At 44.8% G+C, this 22,496-nt stretch overlaps 1 protein-coding gene across 2 annotated transcripts in view; it reads left to right on the top strand.

The window, feature by feature from the left end:
• Positions 1-22,496, top strand: part of NR6A1 (nuclear receptor subfamily 6 group A member 1) — a 226,687-nt gene that overhangs the window by 173,191 nt on the left and 31,000 nt on the right. For both annotated transcript variants that reach the window (XM_083160991.1, XM_083160992.1), the window contains exon 4: positions 18,067-18,297. In XM_083160991.1, the coding sequence (XP_083017117.1) occupies positions 18,067-18,297 (231 nt within the window). The remainder of the gene's footprint in view (positions 1-18,066; positions 18,298-22,496) is intronic.

Raw genomic sequence — 22,496 nt, forward strand, 5'->3', positions numbered from 1 at the left:
ACAGTAGTATACTGGGATCCCTCTTAAGTGCAATCAATGCGGAAGATCATTTATCAGAACTTTTTAAAATTTCCTCCGCCCCCTCCCACACCCTAAAGCTGGTTGCCACACCTGATGACTTCATCTACTGGGAGGGTGAGCCTGCTGCCAGAATTCAGCAGAGCAGCTAAATCCAGTCTTTCAGCACTTGGGTGACTGTGCAGGAAGTCCCCACTGCTGGGGGGGGGGTGTCCTTCACAATGTGTGCCTGTTGGGGGGAGGTGCATTAACAGCATCTGTAAGGGATCAATAAGTGACAAGACCCCTTCAGCCCTTTGTGTTTACCTTTTAATTGAGTGTAATTATTTTCCAGGGTTACAAGCTGTACGGTCAGAAATCAAATGAGGACATTTGACTGTTCTTTCAGTCACCTACACCAGGGGTTCCCAAAGTTTTTGAATCGCAGCACCCCAAAGCATCACAATTTTTCTTACGGCACCCTTCGTCTAAAAGTTCCTCATTGAGAAAATCAGAAACAAATATTCAGTTAAATCTAAAAGACAAATTGTGTTTATATCTCATCCTTAGGATCAGTTATGTGGTAATGGACAGGATTCGCTTCTGTTTGACAATTTGACTATTATAATGGACATAAAATACTTGAATTGGTCCTGGACCACCAACCCAGGGTACCCTGCAAGTCCCCCAAGGCACCCCAGGGTGCCACGGCGCACAGTTTGGGAACCACTGACCTACACTGTTCCATTGAGAGCGTTCTGCAGGAATTCAGAAGTCCAAAACACTGGGACGGCTTGGAATGAGACAAATCTGACCATATAACCTCTCAGTAGAAAAGAGAACAATGTATTTTATTTTCCACCTTCCATTAAAAGTGGTATTTGTATGAGCCTATGAAACGTACAGTATGTATCTCTGTGTCCTCGAGAAACCTTTCTCTGAAGCCTCATGTACATGATATATATATATTTCACACACACTGTCCTCAGCATTGAAATAAGAGGTGATAGCATGACTCATCTTGGGCACTGATCCTTTCGGTCAGATAACTGATCAGCCAGTGTAAACCAGATCTATTGCTTCTCCCGATGGGCCCTGAGACTGGACTTTGGCTGCCTTTAGGTAGTGTAATTATGTAAAGGGCTGTGTAATGATTAGATGGTCAGTGGTCTTTTGGTAGATTGGGAAATGTCTGATTTTGTCAGATGTACACAAATACTTATTTGAAATACACATTAAGTTTGCAAACAGATAATGTTCAGTGGTAATATACCTGGTAAAACAGTAAACTTAAACATTGCAGCATTTAAAGGATGCCCTCATTTTCTGACCGCACGAACAGACAGCAGTGTAGAGAGGACAGAATGACTGACTGACCAGTCCGTGTGTGTCCACAATAGGTGTTGTGTGGGTAGGAGACTGATTGAACTGGTCGAACTATTGCAAGAAAGCTCGGTACTTATGTATTATCTGGACTCCCATGTTAAATGCACCCCATTTTTTCATACCCCTACTATCCAACTACGCATGGAGTTGATTTTATATAGTGCCCGAAGCTTGGCGAGCGCAGCGAGCCACCGTGCCCGAAGCGTGGCGAGGGGACGCGGTCTCATAAGAAAAACGGGAGTCCAGATATTACATAAGTACCGAAAGCTTTTTTTGTTTGTAAGAAATCGTTCTATCACACCGGACCCTCCGAGTTTCCCTGACTGGAGAAACAATCCGTAGGATTGCTTCCGGCTCTGAGCAGGCTTGGCTGGGATTGCTGGCAATATCTTGCAAGCAAAAGGACCGCATTCGATATATCAAAGGTCTCGAGCGGACCGCATGGAAAAATGCCAAGCGGTGCAAGCAGCATTGCGTGCACGTCTCCGAGGGGAGCAGTCACCACACTGTATGGGGGCCTTTAGGTCTTGACCCTCTCCCATCTGTAAATCTGTACTCGTGTTTGAAATACCCCTTTTTCCCTCTTTTTGGCTAACTCTACAAAGCCCATTGTGTTCATTGTTTCAAAGTAATATTGTAGCATTCTTCCCATTTTGTCGGTTTTCAGAATCGATTTTGTACAATTTTTGACACATTTGAGAATTTAAGACCACCCCGAACTCGTCCAATATAGCACGTTCAGTTGTACTCAGCTTCGTTAAATCTCCATACTGTACATTTACGTCTTCGTTATAAAATTAGACCTCTCAATACAAAATGTTACATTTGTCTCATCTTAAATATTGTCCATTCTCATTTCAAAGTCAACGCATCTTATCAACGTGATCACTGGCACTTATCTCGTCTTTGAAATTTTGCCTGCGGGTTTTAAGGCTTCTGTTCTTGATTAAGATTCTACTGCCAGCAAGGTCAAAAAGTTACGGGGACCAGCGACTCCCCTTATAAGGTTCTGTTGCCCTTTTGAGCTTTTCAGCCATTTTCAAATCTTTCTTAAATTTGCCCAAGTTATAAAGGCAGAATTCTTGAATCTCTGCCGAGTAGTGCCATTTGGTTACCTCATTTGCATACCAAGTAATTTAACACTTTCATACCTTCTTATAATATCCGTTACAGAGTTATACTCTCAATAACCTCAAAACCTGCTATCTGTGCCGATTGTATTTTATCTTGCTCTTCAAAGCTTATTGAGGTGTTTACTTGACTTGCAGGCCTGGGTTTTGTTGCTGTACATGTACTTTACATTACTTTGTTACTTTTGTCTTTGTAAACTGTTGCCCATTTTTTTGTTCCACTATTAATCTTTTCGGTGTTACATTAGTAACAGAATATAAATGGCTAACATTATTCTCTCTTGAATTATTGGCCATGGACAAAGGAACATGGTGTCACCTACAAATTACCAATGGAGGGGTTTAGTAGCTAAAATTGGGTATTATTCTTTTTTGGCCATTGGAATGTTTATATATAAAAAAGAAATAAATCTGTATTTTGTACTTGTGATGTCACTACTGAACCTATTTTGTGTGAGAACATGGATGGAACCCCGCCGTGACCTTTTGAAACAATGCCCCTTTAATACGATGAGGGGGGAGGCTTTACAGAGGAGAGGCCATAAAATTTTGCAGGGTTCAAGATGAGGTTGAGTTGCGAGCTTTGTCGTTTTCACACTCCACAACTGTGTTTGCTTTAGCACTTGTACTGCAATGAAGTTGAGCCTGGACTAAAGATAAACTTTTTTTTTGGAAACCACATGTTGTCGCTTCATATTTTTTTTTCTGTTTTATTTCCCTATCCCCCCCCCTCCCCTAAACAATGTAGCAGTACTGTGTATAATTAATGGACTATTAATCCATTACTGCAAGATACCTGTGAGTCGCTAACCTCAAAACTCAGTGTTTAATTTTTAAATGTATATGTGTTTATGGTGTCCTTAGTGGGGTTCGGTTGTTGGTTTGTCGACGGCCGGGATCCTGAAAGTCAGTACACCGGCAATGAAATCCCGGCCAACAGTATGTTGACGGTGGAGGTGCAAGCCCCTTGCAGGCTTGGTGGCTCGCTTCACTCACCACAAGTTCTCTTCTCCCTTTCTGGGGGGCTTGGTCCCCCACAAGGGAGAATAGCCAACTGTTGGTCAGGATTCTGACTGTTGGCGAGTCATCCAGCACCCCCTTAGTGAAGGGCAGAAAAGAGACTCTGAAATGGGTATTAACCGTGGGAAATGGCTTGTAGGCATGTACGTGACATATTATATTTTCGGCCAATATTTGGTAACTTTCCTTGTGTGTTGTATACGACAATATTGAAAGGACACATCATAATATGCCAGTGTTTTAAATACAAATGATACAGATGTGTCCACATACATCTAGCCTCCTTGCATGTTAAACAGCCCTTTTTGTGCCGGACTCTGTAGCGCAGTGTGTCTTTGCGTGCAACCTTTTCCATTTCAGTGCATTGTATTCTGTATGCAACCTCGCCTATGTCTGCATAGAAAATACTAAGTTACAGGGTTTTCCATTGATTTTAATCAGCAGAAGGTGCTTGTGTATTTTATGCGCATCATTTTGTGAATAAGATGCACTGTAACTGAAAAAGTCGCACATAAAGATGCTCCTCGCCACCAAGTCACAATGAGCTCAGGGGTCATGCGTAGCGCGACTTGTACCACACAGAGGATAGATGTATAGGGGCACATATGTAATATGTAATGCCTTATGCGTTAACGCGCACATGCATTTTTTCGCATTCTATTACATAAACCACAGTGGTATTTAAAGTGCCTGAAAAACTGTACGATACGGCAACAAAGTACTTCATGCAGCAATTATCCCAAATGTGACCACATCAGGCTGCCGGTTCGAGAGTAGTGCAATTACTGTGGTCAATTATTCATCTGGATTCCATTTGTTCAGAACGGGTGACATTTTTGTGTCTGTTTGGTACAAGCTGAAGTGACTCAGAAAAAACTCGAAAATATTCTTATTTGTAAATAAATATATCCATTTTAAATGATGAAGTTGTGTATTGTGATCCCGTCAGTCATTAGCCCGACGTTGGGATCCCGACTGGCCGGACTCAGACAGCGGGGACAGTGAAACAAAGCCCCTTGCGGGCTTGCTGTGCTCGCCATGCTGCGGGCAAGGTGGCTCGCTACCCTCGCCACCTATTCTATTCTCCCTCTATGGGGGTCATGGACCCCACGAGGGAGAATAGTCTGTGGCCGTGAGGACCCCGAGTGTCAGGGTTTTGACTGTTGGGATCCCGACGTCGGGGTAATGACTGTCAGGATCCCGACGGTCTGGAAACTGTCCGGCACCCGGTGGCACAGCCTGCTGTGCATATGGATATAATGCGTTTTTTTGTTTAACCGTTTTCCAAGAGCGCGCTACCTGAACAGGACCTACCCCATAGGGCTAGTACTTCCTCGCCAGTGTCCCCCGTCTTTAATGGAGGAAATCCATTCTACACAAGTGCAGAACAGAGGGCAGATGTATTAAGCCTGGAGAAGGTGATAATGCACCAGCCAATCAGCTACATTTACAAAAAATGACAGTTAGGAGTTGATTGGCTGGTGCGTTATCACCTTCTACTTTATCTCTTCACCAGGCTTAATACATCTGCCCTAGAGTTCTTCCTGCGGCCGCAGCCCACTGACTGATGTTGCCGTTTGTGATCGTCGGTATCACTCCCCAAATTGCGCATCAGAATGCAGTTTGACCGGCATTACGGGGAGCATAGGCCGGAACTAAAAGTGATCTCAGCATGGGCAGATATCGGCTGCAGCATGGAGGGCTGATGATATCCCCCCTGCCCCACCTCCCCCCTGCCCCACACACTGCTGCACTCTGCCATAAGGTAAGGAGTCAGAGGAGTAGGGTAATCTTTTAGCACTGGGGGTGGTTGTGGAGCTGAGGGTGGCGGCACTGTCACTGGGATCTGTTACCACTAGAGGGGTGGGGGTTGATATCACTAGGGGTCATTCGTCACTGCAGGGAGCGATTTCTGATGGGGATGGGAAACTGTGGAAATGGACAACCATTGGCAGACAGTCAAAATACCGACATGTTCCAAAAGGCTGACTCATTATGCCGACACGGTCAAAATACTGACCTTTCAAAATGTGGACATGTCAAAAAATGTACATGAGTTTTTATGATTTTTTTCTATGTATTCTTGCTTCACGTTCAAAGTGGGCATAGAGCGCTAGATTGTAATAGTGTGTCGAGCACACTGAGGCCCCATGCCCAAAGCACAGAGGGTGCAGCGGCACACTTATACGGTGCCCGTGTCGACATAGGCACCAAAAAAAAAGTCAACATTTTGACTGTTGACTTGTTGACCATGTCGGCAAATGGAATGCCGGCATTTTGAACATGTCTTGTCCGTCGGTATTTTGACTGTCGGGGTAACCATACTGAACACAGATTTATTTACTCGTGTGACAGTTATGTGACTGACGATCACTGAAACCACATTTCCCAACATCAAAATTCGTATTTCACCGACTTTAATATCTATAAATGTGCTGCCATAGTTACGTGTTACAATGTCCCCGGAAATAGCGTCCAAACCCGAATGTCTGTGATTGTGGATATGGAAGAACGGTCTCAAATATCAAGGTTAGAGGGGTTGGTTTACATACTAAAGCGAGGGGAGCATTGGGAGGTCAATGGTAATGCTGCTTCACTCCACCCAACACCCAGCAATATAACACAAGGAGTCCCCATTAATATGCAGAGAAAGGGAGAGAGCATAGGGTCATGAAATCAATAGGGCCTTGGGAGTCCTTAATAGGGTCATCCGGAATTCCTACGGGGTCTTGTAAAAAAATTCAAAGGTTGTTATCCTCTGTTTTCTCTTACTGCGACAAAGTTCAGCGGCCGGGGACAGTACAGCGATGTTGTGACCGTACAGTAATTCTCATTAGTACGTGAGACCCCCCCAGGCACGCACACACATAGTAACCAATTAAATAGTTACTTTTATTTTGAAATTGGATTAAGTTCAATGTGATTGGCCGACAAGGGTTTCACCACCTTTGGGGCATGCTGACTGGTTCCTCATTGCATGTAAAACAGCAGCAGCTAGTGGCTGTTATTTGACTTTAGATAGTAATTAAGCTAAAGCTGGATACACCCATGCGACATATAGGGCACAGTGTCTAGTGTGTACCCATTGTGTCGCTGGCGTTGTATGCTCCCGGGCATTTTCAGCGACACCCTCTGCATGGATACAGGCCACATGGAAGACATCATTAGCGAGGGCCTGGCAGAGGAATGCAGGGGCCGTGCTGTATTCTGCAACATGATTCTCACTAGCGATATCCTCCCACATGTACAGACGATGGAGGACATCGCTAATGACTCGCAGGAGCACGCAACCTTACCGATATAATGTGCGCACACTAGACCACACACACAACTGGGAGAACCTGATTAACATTGAGTGTTTTACTTTTATTTTGAGGGGAAGGGGGGGGACTTTTGTATATATACACTTGGACTCCTGAAGCATGGCAAGTGAATCCATACACTAATTGGGAGTTCATGTTGGCAGGTGTCAACATGGACACAAAGAAAAAACTTGTCTACCCTTTTTTCATGTCAACATTTTGTTGACATTTTAAATGTCGACCTATTGTCAATGCCGACATTTTGGTGGTGACTTATTGTCTACCCTAGACACTGTAGGCCTTTCCATCCACACCCACGCAGCATAACTAGGGCTGTATGAAGGGGTGTGGTTCGTATTGTCGACCCCACTTAGGTCGACATCATTGTGTCGACTGGCAACTAGGTCGACAGGGTTCTAGGTCGACATGGGTGAAGGGTAGACAGGTGTCTAGGTCTACATGGGCCAAGGTCGACATGGGTTTAGGTCGACAAATGCGTTAGATCAACATGGGTTAGGTTGACAGGTTGCGAGGTCAACATGGGGTTTTTCACAGTTTTTTTACCTGAATGTCAACACAGTCGCATCACTCGCTATGCTCGCATTGCTTCGGGCACGGTGCCTCGCTGCACTCGGCACACTATTTTATTCTCCCTCCGCGCCCTAGTGGATGGTAGGGCATGAAATACCGCATGTCGGCACATGTCGGCTCAAAAAACAGTGAAAAAACCCATGTCGACCTCGCGACCTGACGACCTAACACATTTGTCGACTTAAAACCATGTCGACCTTGTCCCATGTCGACCTAGACAACTGTCGACCTTCATCCATGTGGACCTAGAACCCTGTCGCCCTTGTTGCCTGTCGACCCAACAGTGTCGACCTAAGGACTGTCGACCTAAATCGGGTCGACAATACGACCGTATCCCGTATGAAGGATTAGCCAGCATTGCACATAGGCTGTAATATAAACCACAGATAGAAGGATAAAGCGATCAGCAATGCGGCATCTGTACTTGTTTGTGCTGTTGGCATGATGAGACGCACCCATGTGTCCAAGCTTTGGGCATCTGTTTGGTCATTCTATGTAGTGTGTGAACTGTTAATTCTTTGTTTTGATTGGACAGTTGTTATGACTGGATTAGATCCGCCAGCTTGCTACATTTCTATTGGTCAAATGCACCATTTTGATGATGGAAACCATGTCACCGCTGACCCCTTTTACACCAAAATCTCGGGTCTTTGAACACGGGAGTTTCCAGGGTTGGACCCAGCTTCATACCCTACACAGCACTGTGACCCAGGTCATACCTGGGTCTGCACCGTTTACACTGAACCTGGGTCAGCCCTGCTATTCCCTATAGAACCTGGGTTGGGACCGTTTACACCTCACACTACCCAGGTCCGACCAGTGTTCCACCCTGGTCAGGACCTGGGTAGGAGTCCAGTGTCAATGGACCTGGAATGGTCCCTTTTACACCAACGCTGTCCTGGGTCCGACCTGGGTTTTTGCCTCAGTGTAAAAGCGGTGATTGATTAGCCTCTGCTGTTTGTGCATGTTAAAACTGAATGCAGATCTTTGGGAACCTTAAACATGCACAAATAACGGCACATGGTCACTTTTTAGACTTAATTTGGGAAGTAGGAATACTCCAATTAAAATGGCTACATTAGGAAATTAATTTGTGAACATGCTTTACTATACGCAGATGGTTCTTTTTAATAGATCTACAAGGTGTAGTTCAAAAGGTCTCCAATAGGTCAGAAGTGGCCAACCAATCAGAAGCAATGAGCCTAAAAATATGTTATATTATGGTAATACAAGGAGCCGCATAGCTAGATCCCAGAAGGCCACGCCCCATTTTTGTTTTCAAGCCTTTGGAATGACGATTGTAGGAGCAACAATGCCGGGTAATTGCCGGGGTGGCTGGTGTGAAAGGGGTATAAACAATCTGAGTATATTGCTTAGAAATGAAGCACGGAATGCACCGTGTGTATGCCCGATGGCAATACGCAGTCCCGTGCATCGCCATTGGCCGCGGAGATGGATCCTGCTACATCGCAGGCAAAACACTGCTCAGCAGAGATTGCTCATCCCTCATTGGGGGTGCATCGCTTTTGTGCTGAGTGGTCTGTGCTTAGCACCTCCCTTAGGGCGGAGGTGGCATTGCCCCATGTATATGGGACTTACCACTGTAGCAATTTTTTGTATATTATATTTGTATTTATTTTTTTAAGTGGTTTTTGACAGAGATACTGATTGGGCAGAATCGGTGGCCAGTTTATGCAGCTGCTGGACATTCTCTCTTGCTAGATTTCTGAAAAGTCAGGACCGGTTCAGTCTACGGGTCTGGTGGCCCTTTGGTCACGCGCAGAGAAAGCTGGTGATGACCAAGGTTCAGTCTGGCAGGAAAACGCGTGATTGAACATTATTTTTAACAGATAATGTAACCACATGTTTGGATTGAATAAAAACGACAGAATCTGTAATAATGAGTCAGTGGATGATCAGTCAGGGTCAGCATTGGATCTACGCACCAGTGACCACAATGACAATGGTCATAGATAGCAACAACTAGCTTCTGATTAGAATTTTATAGAATGTACTTGATAAATGCTACTGCAAAGCTGATTGATTGGTTGCTATGGGCAATTTAACTTTTTTCACCGCTCGATACACCAACCTCTAAATAAAAGATCGGATTGTAACTTTAAGAAATATATATGTACTGTCCATCGGGTGTCTCTCATTGTGCGATTGAGTAAAAACCTGTTCCTGCTAAATGAATCTTACGGGCCATACACACTGGGCGATTACAGCCCCATTGCGAAGCCATCTGCCTACAGTAGATCATACTTGCCGACTTTTAAAATTTCCTCTCCAGGAGAATTCCGGAGAGGTCAGCAGGATCTCCTGGTCGGGTGGTGGGGACAAGGCTGACGACTCAAAGCCCCACCCCCAATCCAGGCAAACACAGCGATTCGCGGGTCCGTGAGTAGGGGGCAGGGCTAAAATGGGGCGAAATGACGCAATTTGAGTCATTTTATTCCTGCCCTCTCCCACGGACCCGCAAACTTCTGCATTTCTGTCCAGCGGCATGGAGAGGTCATGTGGAAGGGGAGGGATTTTCGGGAGCCTCCCGGCCATTCCGGGAGCATAGGCAAGCTAGCCTAGATAGCTTAGAAATGAAGCGCGGATTGCTCCGTGTGTATGGCCCCTCGGCAACGGTGATGAAGGGCCCCCGCACGTTGCTATCGCCTGACTAGATTTATACTGAATCGAACCCATGACCTCAGTGCTGTGAGGCAGTAATGTAACCATTACACCATCCGTACTGCCCCGTATATATAACACATGGTGGGGATAGAACCCATGATCTCAGCACTGTGAGGCAGTAATGTAACCATTACACCGTCCGTACTGCCCCGTATATATAACACATGGTGGGGATAGAACCCATGACCTCAGCGCTGTGAGGCAGTAATACTATAACCATTACACCATCCGTACTGTCCTGTATATATAACACATGGTGGGGATAGAACCCATGACCTCAGTGCTGTGAGGCAGTAATACTATAACCATTACACCATCCGTACTGCCCCGTATATATAACACATGGTGGGAATAAAACCCATGACCTCAGCGCTGTGAGGCAGTAATGCTAACCATTACACCATCTGTGCTGCCCCGTATATATAACACATGGTGGGGATAGAGCCCATGACCTCAGTGCTGTGAGGCAGTAATGTAACCATTACACCATCCTACTGCCCCGTATATATAACACATGGTGGGAATATAACCCATGATCTCAGTGCTGTGAGGCAGTAATGTAACCATTACACCATCCGTGCTGCCCCGTATATATAACACATGGTGGGGATAGAACCCATGACCTCAGCGCTGTGAGGCAGTAATACTAACCATTACACCATCCGTGCTGCCCCGTATATATAACACATGGTGGGGATAGAACCCATGACCTCAGCGCTGTGAGGCAGTAATGTAACCATTACACCATCCGTGCTGCCCCGTATATATAACACATGGTGGGGATAGAACCCATGACCTCAGCGCTGTAAAGCAGTAATACTAACCATTACACCATGGGTACTGCCCCGTATATATAACACATGGTGGGGATAGATCCCATGACCTCAGCGCTGTGAGGCGGTAATGCTATAACCATTACACCGTCCGTACTGCCCCGTATATATAACACATGGTGGGGATAGATCCCATGACCTCAGCGCTGTGAGGCGGTAATGCTAACCATTACATCATCCGTACTGCCCCGTATATATAACACATGGTGGGGATAGATCCCATGACCTCAGCGCTGTGAGTCAGTAATGCTAACCATTACATCATCCGTACATGGTGTCTGAAGTATCGTGAATCCCATTAAACTACTGATACTTTTACATGGAAATGTGTGACTGTTATGACAGTACCAGTGCTTTTCTAGATAACTTTGTGGTTTACTGGTCTCTTTTTAGTCTCTTCCATATATTATAGTTGATTAAATTGTCTCTGGTCATAGTCTTCAGGGCTATAGAAAAGACCAAAAAGGCTCAGTTCCAATAAAATGGCCAGGCACAGGGAGGTTAATCCCGTCCCTATATTTTATCAGATAAAGCATTGTGCAAGATTAGAAAATGTCATGGCTACAAAGGGAGAGGAACAGGAATTGAGGATTGTTCTAAGTCAGATGTTCAAATAGATTAACAGAGTGATGTGCAGCTTAAGCATTCCTGTCCTGACAACTGCCAGCCCTAAATAACCTCCCTGAGAGGCTGTAAAATCATGCGCTTATAAAGTGACATCCACATGCCCAACATCTCCACATGCCCAACATCTCCACATGCCCAACAAACCTCTTCTTCTCAAAACTGGAATTAAAAACTCTGAAAATATTTTTACATTTACTAGTACATCCCAAAATCGCCATAAGGTCTTTTTTTTTTATTTTAGTTTTTTTTATTTTAGTTTTTTTTATTAAAAGCCCCCAGTGTTGTTTTCAACATTTATGTATTGTATAACAAACCTGGGTATACAATAAATAGTATAATATGTTTGTTGTATAGTTTCAGCTACAGTAAAACGGTTTATGTTGTTGTGCTAAATATTTATACAATCGTATTATGCGCCTTGTACTAGTAGACTGCTTTGTGTCTGTTTTTTACTTGTTTATACTGTTGTATCACGGATGAAGGCCGGAGTGCATGGTTCACTCTAGGTCAGGAATGTGGACTGCTACTGTATACATACATGACATATATTTATTCACTGCATATGACTGCTTCTAAAGTATATACACTGGAAATATATTAGGAAGGACCAAAAAGTCTGGACTTCTATCCAATTCATTCATCAATCTGTTCAGGGTTCAGGGGACAAAGATAACTCCATGACGTAACCCTATTCAGTACAGTAACTGTGACTCGGTCTTCAGTTGGAATGTTGGGTATTGACTCCCTGCCATTGTCCGCTCCCTGCTCCTCCCTCTATATAAATACTCATGATGACATGTTTGACATTTGTGCCCCTTGAAAGGCATTCCGAATCCCACTGCTTCCTTCCCTTTTTTAAATAAAAGTATCAAAGAAGTACACTGCCTGAACCTATAATACAGACACCCCCCCCCCCCCCCCAAAAAAAAAAGTGGTTTGGCCCAGTGCTAATGAGAGTTATCTGTTCCCAGTGATAAAGACCATGCACCTATAGAGATATACAGGCAGATAGTACACGGGCACCATCTCTACAGCCTCCGTGAACGCATTTGTGCATTGTATCTATCTGCACGTGTGGTTTGTTAATCAATATAAATTCTGTTTATCCGCCCGTCAATAAATTACGGCTGTCCGCACAGGTGTTCCCATGGGTCATCCGGGGGTGAAGGGCATTAAACTTAACTGTTTACTCAGTAGTTAGCTGGTCAGCCATCACCACGCTGCTGCCGAAGCTGTCATCTCTCCCTGGTTTCCAGGGACACTCAACAGTCCTAAAGAATTGTACATGAATGAGTTTTTTTTTTTACAGTCATATCCCAGTTTTTCTGCATTTTGGTGGAAATACCGTCCGTTTATTCTTTCTCTTGGCTTGAGGAGGCGTATATAAAATCCAGAAAAGTATGTTTTAATCAAAAGGTCCACCAATCCCATCTAGTTGACCCTAGCTTCGTCCTTTGATGCACTTATGAAGCCCTATCCAAAGGTGTAACTACCGTAGGTGCAAGGGATGCAGCTGCTATCGGGCCCAGAGCTGAGGGGGGCCCATCTTTTCTGTCTAAGTAAAATGATTTACATACATTTGTCACCAATAGGGGGCCCTTACAAACTTTTGCTATGGGGCCTACGAATATCTAGTGACGCCCCTGGCCCCTACCCCAAGGTTCTCACTGGCCCATGGGTATGTGTATGAAAAGCAGGGGTGACCATCGGTGCTGCCATCGATGGCCACTTGCAGTTTCACCATTGATGTGAACAATAAATGGCGAGTTCACCAATGGCCACCCCTATTTTGAACTTTGTGGAATGAAAGAAGAGTATTTAGAGGAAACCTACATAAACATGGGGAGAACATACAAACTCTACACAGACATGGCTTTGGTGAGAACCCAAGACCCCTGTATTTGTCCCAAATTATCTCATTGGCAGATATTACTCCTTCAGTTACAATTTGTAGACTAGAGACCTTCAGCAGTCCTCATTGTATTACTTTATATTATTTCTGAAATAGTATGCTGACATTTATACCTACCTTAGTGAGTTTAGGGCAGTAGTAAAATATTAATTTTCATATTTTTTTTACTGATTTCCATTTATTAGTTGTGATGTTCAAAATCAGGGTCATATCAGGGATAAAATTGTTTTATTTTATAGCTCCTTGCTTGATTGAAATGTGCATTTCTAGTCTTTCACATCAGTCAAGTTTACATCCCAGTTAAGTTTGCATTGCCGGGATGCCGGTGTTGTTATGTCCCTCCTATATTTATTTATTTACAGCTTCTTGTATAGCAACGCATGTTCCGTTGCGCTTTACATTTGGATATAACTTAGAGAATCACATGGGCACATACACATCAGGGTTAATTTTTTCATGTTTTTGTATTTTGGGAAGAAAACTGTAAACCCTGAGGAAACTCAGCAAGCATTCAAAGAACATACAAACTCTACACAGATACATCCCTATGAACCTATGCTGCAGTTCTGTGAATCAAAAGAGATCATTACTGCGCCAAAGTGCTCGCGAAATACACATTTGGTGCAACCCAACTTAGCGTTTTAAGTTTTTTTTTTCAAATTACTGTGATAGGAAATATTCCCTCTGTTGCTAAACCGTGTGTTTCGTAGTAATCAAATTATGTACGGACGGCACCCGATTAAAAAAATGATAAAATAGGTGCTGGCTTTGGGGGGATGTGACAAACCAGGAGAAATCTACCCAGTAATTTAGTGTTTGAAATTTAATTTGGTTAACCCTATAGTGTCAAAGAAACGCACCTCTACTCTAGTAACAAAGGGGTTACATTTTGCTGGCTTTTATCGTTCGTCAGATAGAACAAAAATGTAAATTGTATGTCCGGGAGCCAGAGGAGCTGTCATGTGAGATTTGCCATCGTCTGATGGTAACTTTCCCACTGCGACAGAATTGGGCTGCGACTCTCTGAGCAGAATCCTACTTGGCGTGCCGTCATTTTCAGGGACAGACATGTCAGACGAAGAGAGGAAACTGCCAGAATGATGACTGGAGCATTCTACTTCGTTAACCTAGATGTATCCTCATTATCTTGGATCTGCGTTTAATCTTAAATCAGGCTTCACGTTGCAAGTCACTTAAAATAACTCTCCTTAAAGTAGCTCTCTGCCGAATCTCACGGAAGTAGGGTTTATCAGGATAAATCCTCCTTTTGTTGGGAATAAATTGGGAGAGGGGGATATACAGTATACATTTAATCTTGCGGTAGAAAGCACATTTATATGGAATACCAACTGGAAATGGTGAAATTCCACAGATCTGTAAATTCCAAACAAATGTTCATTATTTTTTTGTCTTAGCCAAATCTATTCCACAAAAAGAAAACACTTCTGGAATTATTTTCACATAAGTACAAACAGAATGCCTGAATATCAAAATGTGACTCTATCTATCTATTGATCAATTGGTCTATTGACTCTACTATCGATTGATCGATCATGGTCGGCCTTGTTGGAAGCAGACTTCCTGGACCGGACAGGGGGGTTCCGGCGGACAGTCGGAGTAAAACCAGGTGGCATTCTTACCCTTTGTCTCTGCATAAATTCTTTTCACTTTGCTTTTCTGTATTCATTTGCCACTTACTAATTCTGAGCCAGATACTTGTCGTTGGGACTGGAATCTTGGTGGTCATAAGATGGTCAGTAGGACCTGTGTTGAGTACTCTGTGTGGACGCATTAGACGGGAGCCGGCAGAGTATGGTGTAATTGTGTTGGGGGGTATTTCCTGCTGTCTGCATCACCGATCTGTAAAATAAACATTCCACAGCTTGCGGACAGTAACTTAAGAAACTGTTGATATGGGTCAAAAAGATCTAATTGCAAAGCATAGTCTATCAATTAAACACATTCCAACTGAAGTGGCATCTTTGGTTGTGCTTCTGTGTCCACCACTTGGAACGCCAAGACCAACACAAAGATTCTTGACGCTAGCCAACACTGAATTGGGCTGATTCAGTCAGTGGGGATTAATTCCAAAGTGTACGAGAAAAAGGCACGGTTTGGGATTAACATGCAGGGAAACCCATTCATTAAGTGGAATCCGTGGGTTTCTGCGCATTAACCCCTGATTTACCATGCGTGTATTTGTATAGCTTTTCACATGCAACTGAGTACTTAGCAGCAGGTTAAACCTTGCGTCTAATTGAATATGCCCCCCCCACATGCTTGTTTTGACATTCGCTGATCCTGTTGTTGGGTCTGACCTACCAGATCTGTGAAGGTTGGCGACACTGATAACAGATCCAGCTGTTTGATAATTGGTCCAACTGACCAGATCTGTGCATCCAGCGTTATCCGAGCATCCAGCGTTATCCGTGCATCCAGCGTTATCCGCGCATCCAGCGTTATCCGCGCATCCAGCGTTATCCGTGCATCCAGCATTATCCGCGCTATCCCATTCTCTGTTATGTATATGTGTCCATCACTGTGGAAAGGGACTTAATGCCGGAGGATACATCTTATTAAAATATTAATGCTTCCTTTATTTCAGTTTTAATTGAATTATTCTTTTATTTGGGATATAATGGGTAATACAAATTGATAGACATTCTTGTGGGGTTACCAGTTATTGCAAGTCTTGGTCTGTAACAGTTCTGTGGAGTACGACAGCCACCGTATCACATACTGTGGGTCTGATTCAGAACTGATCGCTCATCTGCAACGTTGCAGATAACTGTGAGTAGATAGCCATCGCCCTGTGCAAATCTGCGTGTGAACTGCACAAAAGCCGCCCAGTGTGTACGGGGCAGCGAGTAGCAATGTTCCTGCATCAGCGCTGAACCCGCCACTCATCTGCTGGTACTAGGAGCAGATGAGCAACCAGGTGGACGGCTTTCCATAGCGTCGGGCTACAGAAAGCTGTCCACCCCAGGAAAAAATCACTTAGACGGGAGAAAATCGCTCGGTGTGTATGCACTGAGTGATTTTTCAGCCCAACGATATTCCCCATCATCGCTGTCCATACACGCTGGGCAAAATCACCTAGTGTGTATGCGCCTGACCCTTCCACAACTCTGCGACAGAATCCGGCGAAATTTTTTTGGACACTTCTAGAAAACGTCAGGTTACCCCCCCCCCGAACGCCGACTTCCTGGCGGTCAAACTGCGAAGGGATTGCGATTAGATATTTTTGCTCATTGTGTTGCTATTTTGTCTGGCGCAGTTCTAGATCTGCTGCCAGGATCTACTTACGTTTTCTCTGTATGGTACATGGCTGAGCCCTTATAATGTATTGGTAATTGTTGTGCCATAAGTAGATAATATTTGTGCTTACTTATTAATCATTCCAATCCACTGAATGCGAGTCCTTTGCCTAATGGTGATCATCCAGTATATATAGGTTTCCCCATTATCCAGACTTTTTGCCCAGTGTATGGAGGCTTGTAGTTATTATTTGCAGCCTCTGCGGATTGTTGTTTACATCATGTAGTGTCCGCTATAATATAACGGTTATTCTGATTTACTCACAAAGGCAAATTCCTCCTTAAATGGACAAAACCATGTGCACTGCAGGTGGGGCAGATGTAACTTATGCAGAGAGAGAGTTACATTTGGATGGGGTGTGTTGAATTTGAAATTGCAGTGTACAAATAATGCAGCCAGTGTTTACCCTGCTCAGAAACAAAAGAACTCGCACAAATCTAACTCTCTCTGCACATGTTACATCTGCCCCACCTGCAGTGCACATGGTTTTCCCTTTTTTTGAGAACAAATTTGCACTGCGATCAGATCTGAATAAGGGCCTTAGATTTGGGTGGGGTTTTACTTCAAAGTGAGATCTATATTGCAGTGTAAAAATAAAGCAGCCAGTATTTTCCCTGCACAGAAACAAAATAATACTGCTTTCACATTGCAGAAATGGGTAATGACACGGTATTCTTAAATGGGACTTTAAAACGGGTCTGAGCCTTGAGACCTTTCACATTGCAGGTGAAAACCGTTTTAAAAATCATTTAATACCATTCAAAATTCAACCCGTTTAACCCCCAAGGGACACGTTTCAAGCCATTGAAATAGAGCCATTCACACTGCCTAAAAAACGGCTTTAAAACGTGTAGGACTCTGCTTTTTAACCGTGTTGAAATACCGGTTATCTTTAACCGGTAAATCAACTTTGGCACTTTCACATTGCAGCCTTAAACGTTTTAAAATGGGAAAAAAACGGCAATATACCGGTTTAAAAGTGCAATGTGAAAGGGGTATCACTCACCCAAATCTAACTCTGCACATGTTACATCTGCCCCCCTGCAGTGCTCATGGGTTTGTCCATTTGAGAAGGAATTTGCCTTTGCGAGTGAACCAGAATAAGGGCCATAGCATAGTAGACCATATCATTTACTGCCAGCTATATTATAGTATATATAACCCCATCATGTTATTTCCTATGACCCATGTCACACTATAAACTTGCTATTTTGCTGGATCCATTAATGATATGGTTTTTTCAACCGATTCTGTCTCGTCTTTAGATGACCGCGTTGACCAGAGAGCGTGCCTTATCTGTGGGGATCGCGCCACAGGACTGCATTATGGGATCATCTCCTGCGAGGGCTGCAAAGGCTTCTTTAAGCGCAGCATCTGCAATAAGAGAGTGTACCGATGCAGTCGCGACAAGAACTGCGTCATGTCACGCAAGCAGAGGAACCGCTGCCAGTACTGCCGCCTCCTCAAGTGCCTCCAGATGGGGATGAACAGAAAAGGTAAAATGTCTATTATACTGTGCATTTCTGGGCCCATGCATATATATATATATATATATATATATATATATATATATATATATATATATATATATATATATAATGTCCGTTTGTGTGTCTCCGAAACACTGCCATCTGTTGGCAGAGAGTGAAACTACATCTCTTCCCCGACAAGGCGTGGGTGCCATGTTCCAGGAGACCTGCCCCTAATGCTAGAGTCTACTCACCGTCAGATAGTGAGGCCAGAGGCTGCATGTGGGCCCTCTCCTCTCTTGAGATGCTCCTGATGGAAATTCTCACGCGGCAGAAGGGGATAAAAAAAATTCTGGTGCTACGAATGATCAGTATTTCCGTGTATTATGTTCCCTTCTAGTTTGGTTTTAGATGCAGCGTACATCAATGTTAGTGGTGCAATAAACTAGGAATAGGGTTTTACAATCAATTATTTACACAAGTAGAATATCCTTAAAAGGCCAATACATACCATAAATATAGTATATTGCTTCTTAACCCCTCATGCTAAATGACTTTGGCTTGCTCCTGTCACTATTGAAGGCTTCCGTTTGGGAAACACCATTTACAGTGACCATGTGGCAGTCACCCCCCCCCCCCCCTGTCAGTGCAGTTATCAAATATTCAGCGGCCTTTGCTGCAATGGCAATGAGCTTGCTCAGTATCTATGTATTGTAACCGTTCTATGTATTGTTATCACAATAAGTCATTCAGCTTTTATCTGGGAATGATTCTCTAGCACCTTTATTATGTCAGGAGCCGCAGTCTGTCAAGATGTCCAACAGTTGGCGGCAATCCGTGTACAAGCTAAATGTCAGCGTTCTGTTCAGTGGGTCGTTAATCTGTTGTCCTTCTCTGGAATCTGACTGAATTCTAGAGACACATTTAATCCAGATAATAACAATGAACAGCAGCGAAGAATGTGTGCACGTTCCTAAAGCCGGGTGTGGACTGTGGACGATACCAGCCTGATATATTGTTTTCGGCTGAACCAGAGCGACGTATCGTTCAGTGTGCATGACTGGTATAAGTGGCCACCGTTGCAGCTTGGTATATGTAAATGAATGACGGGTACAGTGATTGATCTGTTGTTTACCCTGGTACAGATATGTTGGGCCAACAGGCTGACATATTTGCTGGGTACATATTGCATAGAATGGGATCATTCGTCAGACTGCATTTAGGTCTACAAGCATTAGGTCTACACCATTAGGTCGACTTGCATTTAGGTCGACCCGACTGAAGGTCGACATGGGTTAGGTCAACAGTGAAAAAGTCGACATGGTTTAAAAAAAAAAAAAAAAACATTTTATTTTTTTTCAAGTGTCGACAGAGTCAACATAGCACCGCGTCCCCTCACATGGCTCTCTGCACTCGCCATGCTTCGGGCACACTATTTTATTCTCCCACCACGCCCTAGTGGATGGTAGGGCATGAAATACCACCTGTCGGCACATGTCGACTCATAAAACAGTCAAATGACCCCATGTCGACCTTTTGCCTGTCGACCTTCCCCATGTCGACCTAATGACCCTGTCAACTTTATAAAAGTCGACCTAATGACCCTGTCGACCTAAGTCATGTCAACCTTCAGTCATGTCGACCTAAATGCAGGTCGACCTAAATGCAAGTCGACCTAGTGGTGTAGACCTAATGCTTGTAGACCTAAATGCTGTAGACAATATGACCGTATCCCATATTGCATAGTGTCTACCCAACTTATACCTCATTTCTACTGCCTTCAAAACCTGGGTTTTGCATGTGAATGCTTATTTACTGGGTTTTTGCCCAGTGGAAAAAAAGTCCAAAATAAGACACCCCCCCCCCCCTCCCCCCCCAGTTCAGTGATCTAGGAATCAACCAATGTAGCATTCAGTATAAATGGGTAACCAATTTCATCTGACCCAGGCCCATCTACAGCATGGGGAGAGTGTACTGCGGGCAGTCTGGAGGTTGGGCACTACCCTATCAGCTGCTTCTTCTCTGCCTCGCATTGAGCAGCGGTGCCGGTGGAGGTGAATGGATGCTGCCTCATATTCAGTGCACAGAGAAGGAGGCTAGGGGCAGAGGGCAGGGCTCACCACTAGCATGGCAAGAGGGGGTGTGGCCTAACAGGACCCAAGCCACGCCCTGGGGTCCTGATAAGATGACTGCCGCCATGTGCATTATGAATGGCGCCGACCTGGGAGTATCCATGGGACAGGGTAAGTCCCGAGTCCGACCCAGCTTGGAACAGGTTCCAGGTTGTTAGGTCAACCACTATTGGTCGACAGGAAAAAGGTCAACAGGTTGAAATGCACTAGGTCGACATTGAGAGAATGTCGACACAATGAATAGGTCAGCATGGCAGTGATCAACGTGAGCTTATTACAATCAGATAACGTGTTCAGACTCTACGGCCCGCGTGGACTACAATTGGAAAGGTAAAATGTGCCGAGCTAAGCAGGGTGACTGAACGAGTTACACTAACTGACGGGCCACGCCGACCACTGTCAACATAGCCGCACAAAAAGCATGAAAACCCAGAATCAACCCTTCCCTGTGTCGACCATTTACATATCGATGTTTTGCTTGTGCCCACCTTCGACTTTTACTACCTACTGCCTGTTGACCTATAGTGGTCGACCTAATGATGTTGACTTAGACACTGTTGACGTAACAATGCGCCCAGTTTTACCAGTTACAGTGATAATAACCTGATTAGCACCTCATTACCGGTGTGATATTTAGGGGTACATTTACTAAGATGGGTATTCTATGTCACATGGGATGTTGCCATGGGCAACCAATCAGAATCTCTGTCTTATTTATTTAGCACCTCCTAGAAGATAATAGATAGTATCTGATTGGTTGCTATGGGCAACCTCCCATCTTAGCCAATTTCCCCCTTAATATCTCATTACGGTTCTGGTGGGAGGGTTTCACAGTCCGGGCTCGTGTCCCCAGGTGCCTATTATGCAGATGGAGGAACAGGTGGTGGCACAGGATCGGATGGGCGGACATAGAAGGCGGTGGTCCTCACTGGGTTCTGGTGGGAGGGTTCCACAGTCCGGGCTCGTGTCCCCAGGTGCCTATTATGCAGGTGGTGGCACAGGACCGGCGTTTGCTGAAGCACAATCGGATGGGCGGACATAGAAGGCGGTGGTCCTCACTGGGTTCTGGTGGGAGGGTTCCACAGTCCGGGCTCGTGTCCCCAGGTGCCTATTATGCAGATGGAGGAACAGGTGGTGGCACAGGACCGGCGTTTGCTGAAGCACAATCGGATGGGCGGACATAGAAGGCGGTGGTCCTCACTGGGTTCTGGTGGGAGGGTTCCACAGTCCGGGCTCGTGTCCCCAGGTGCCTATTATGCAGATGGAGGAACAGGTGGTGGCACAGGACCGGCGTTTGCTGAAGCACAATCGGATGGGCGGACATAGAAGGCGGTGGTCCTCACTGGGTTCTGGTGGGAGGGTTCCACAGTCCGGGCTCGTGTCCCCAGGTGCCTATTATGCAGATGGAGGAACAGGTGGTGGCACAGGATCGGCGTTTGCTGAAGCACAATCGGATGGGCGGACATAGAAGGCGGTGGTCCTCACTGGGTTCTGGTGATCGCTGCTCCACTTGTCCTTCACAAAATGTTGGTCTAAACCTGGTTCGCTTTTAGTGATAAGTGTTCTGTGAAGTTCCCTTTATTTAAGGAGAGACTTGAAAGTCTGTTGTGAAGGCACAAAGGGGGATACGAGGAGTTCTGCCGACGCCTGGAAGTTCTGGGAAAGTAAGCAGTGAGGAGTAGGAGATAAGGAGCGGAGATTAGAGATAGTATCAGCCTGAGAAAGCTGCAATTACACAATAGGCATTCACGTGCGGCTTACCACCTTCTGTATAAACACACCGTAAAGAAGGAAAAGGTCTGTATGTATATGACGCATGTATTGGAGCCAACACACTGGGCCATCGTAGGGGTGATAGCGATGCCCGGCGATTAATATCCCTAAATCTATTACATTGCCGGGCAGGGCCAGTGTTCTCACCAGAGTACCCTGGCCCTGACAGATCGCTCAGCACACATCGCTGTGTGCTGAGCAAACTTCTCGTGCGTAGGCCCCTTTATACCCCTTTCACACCACCCGCAAATTACCGGGTTAAAGCTTTTCAACCCAGTCATTTGCTGAAGAACCCGGGTTTTGTCGGTGGTGTGAAAGGGT

The sequence above is a fragment of the Crinia signifera genome, chromosome 9 (assembly GCF_055691185.1).
Source record: "Crinia signifera chromosome 9, ASM5569118v1, whole genome shotgun sequence".
NCBI classification, from domain to species: domain Eukaryota; kingdom Metazoa; phylum Chordata; class Amphibia; order Anura; family Myobatrachidae; genus Crinia; species Crinia signifera.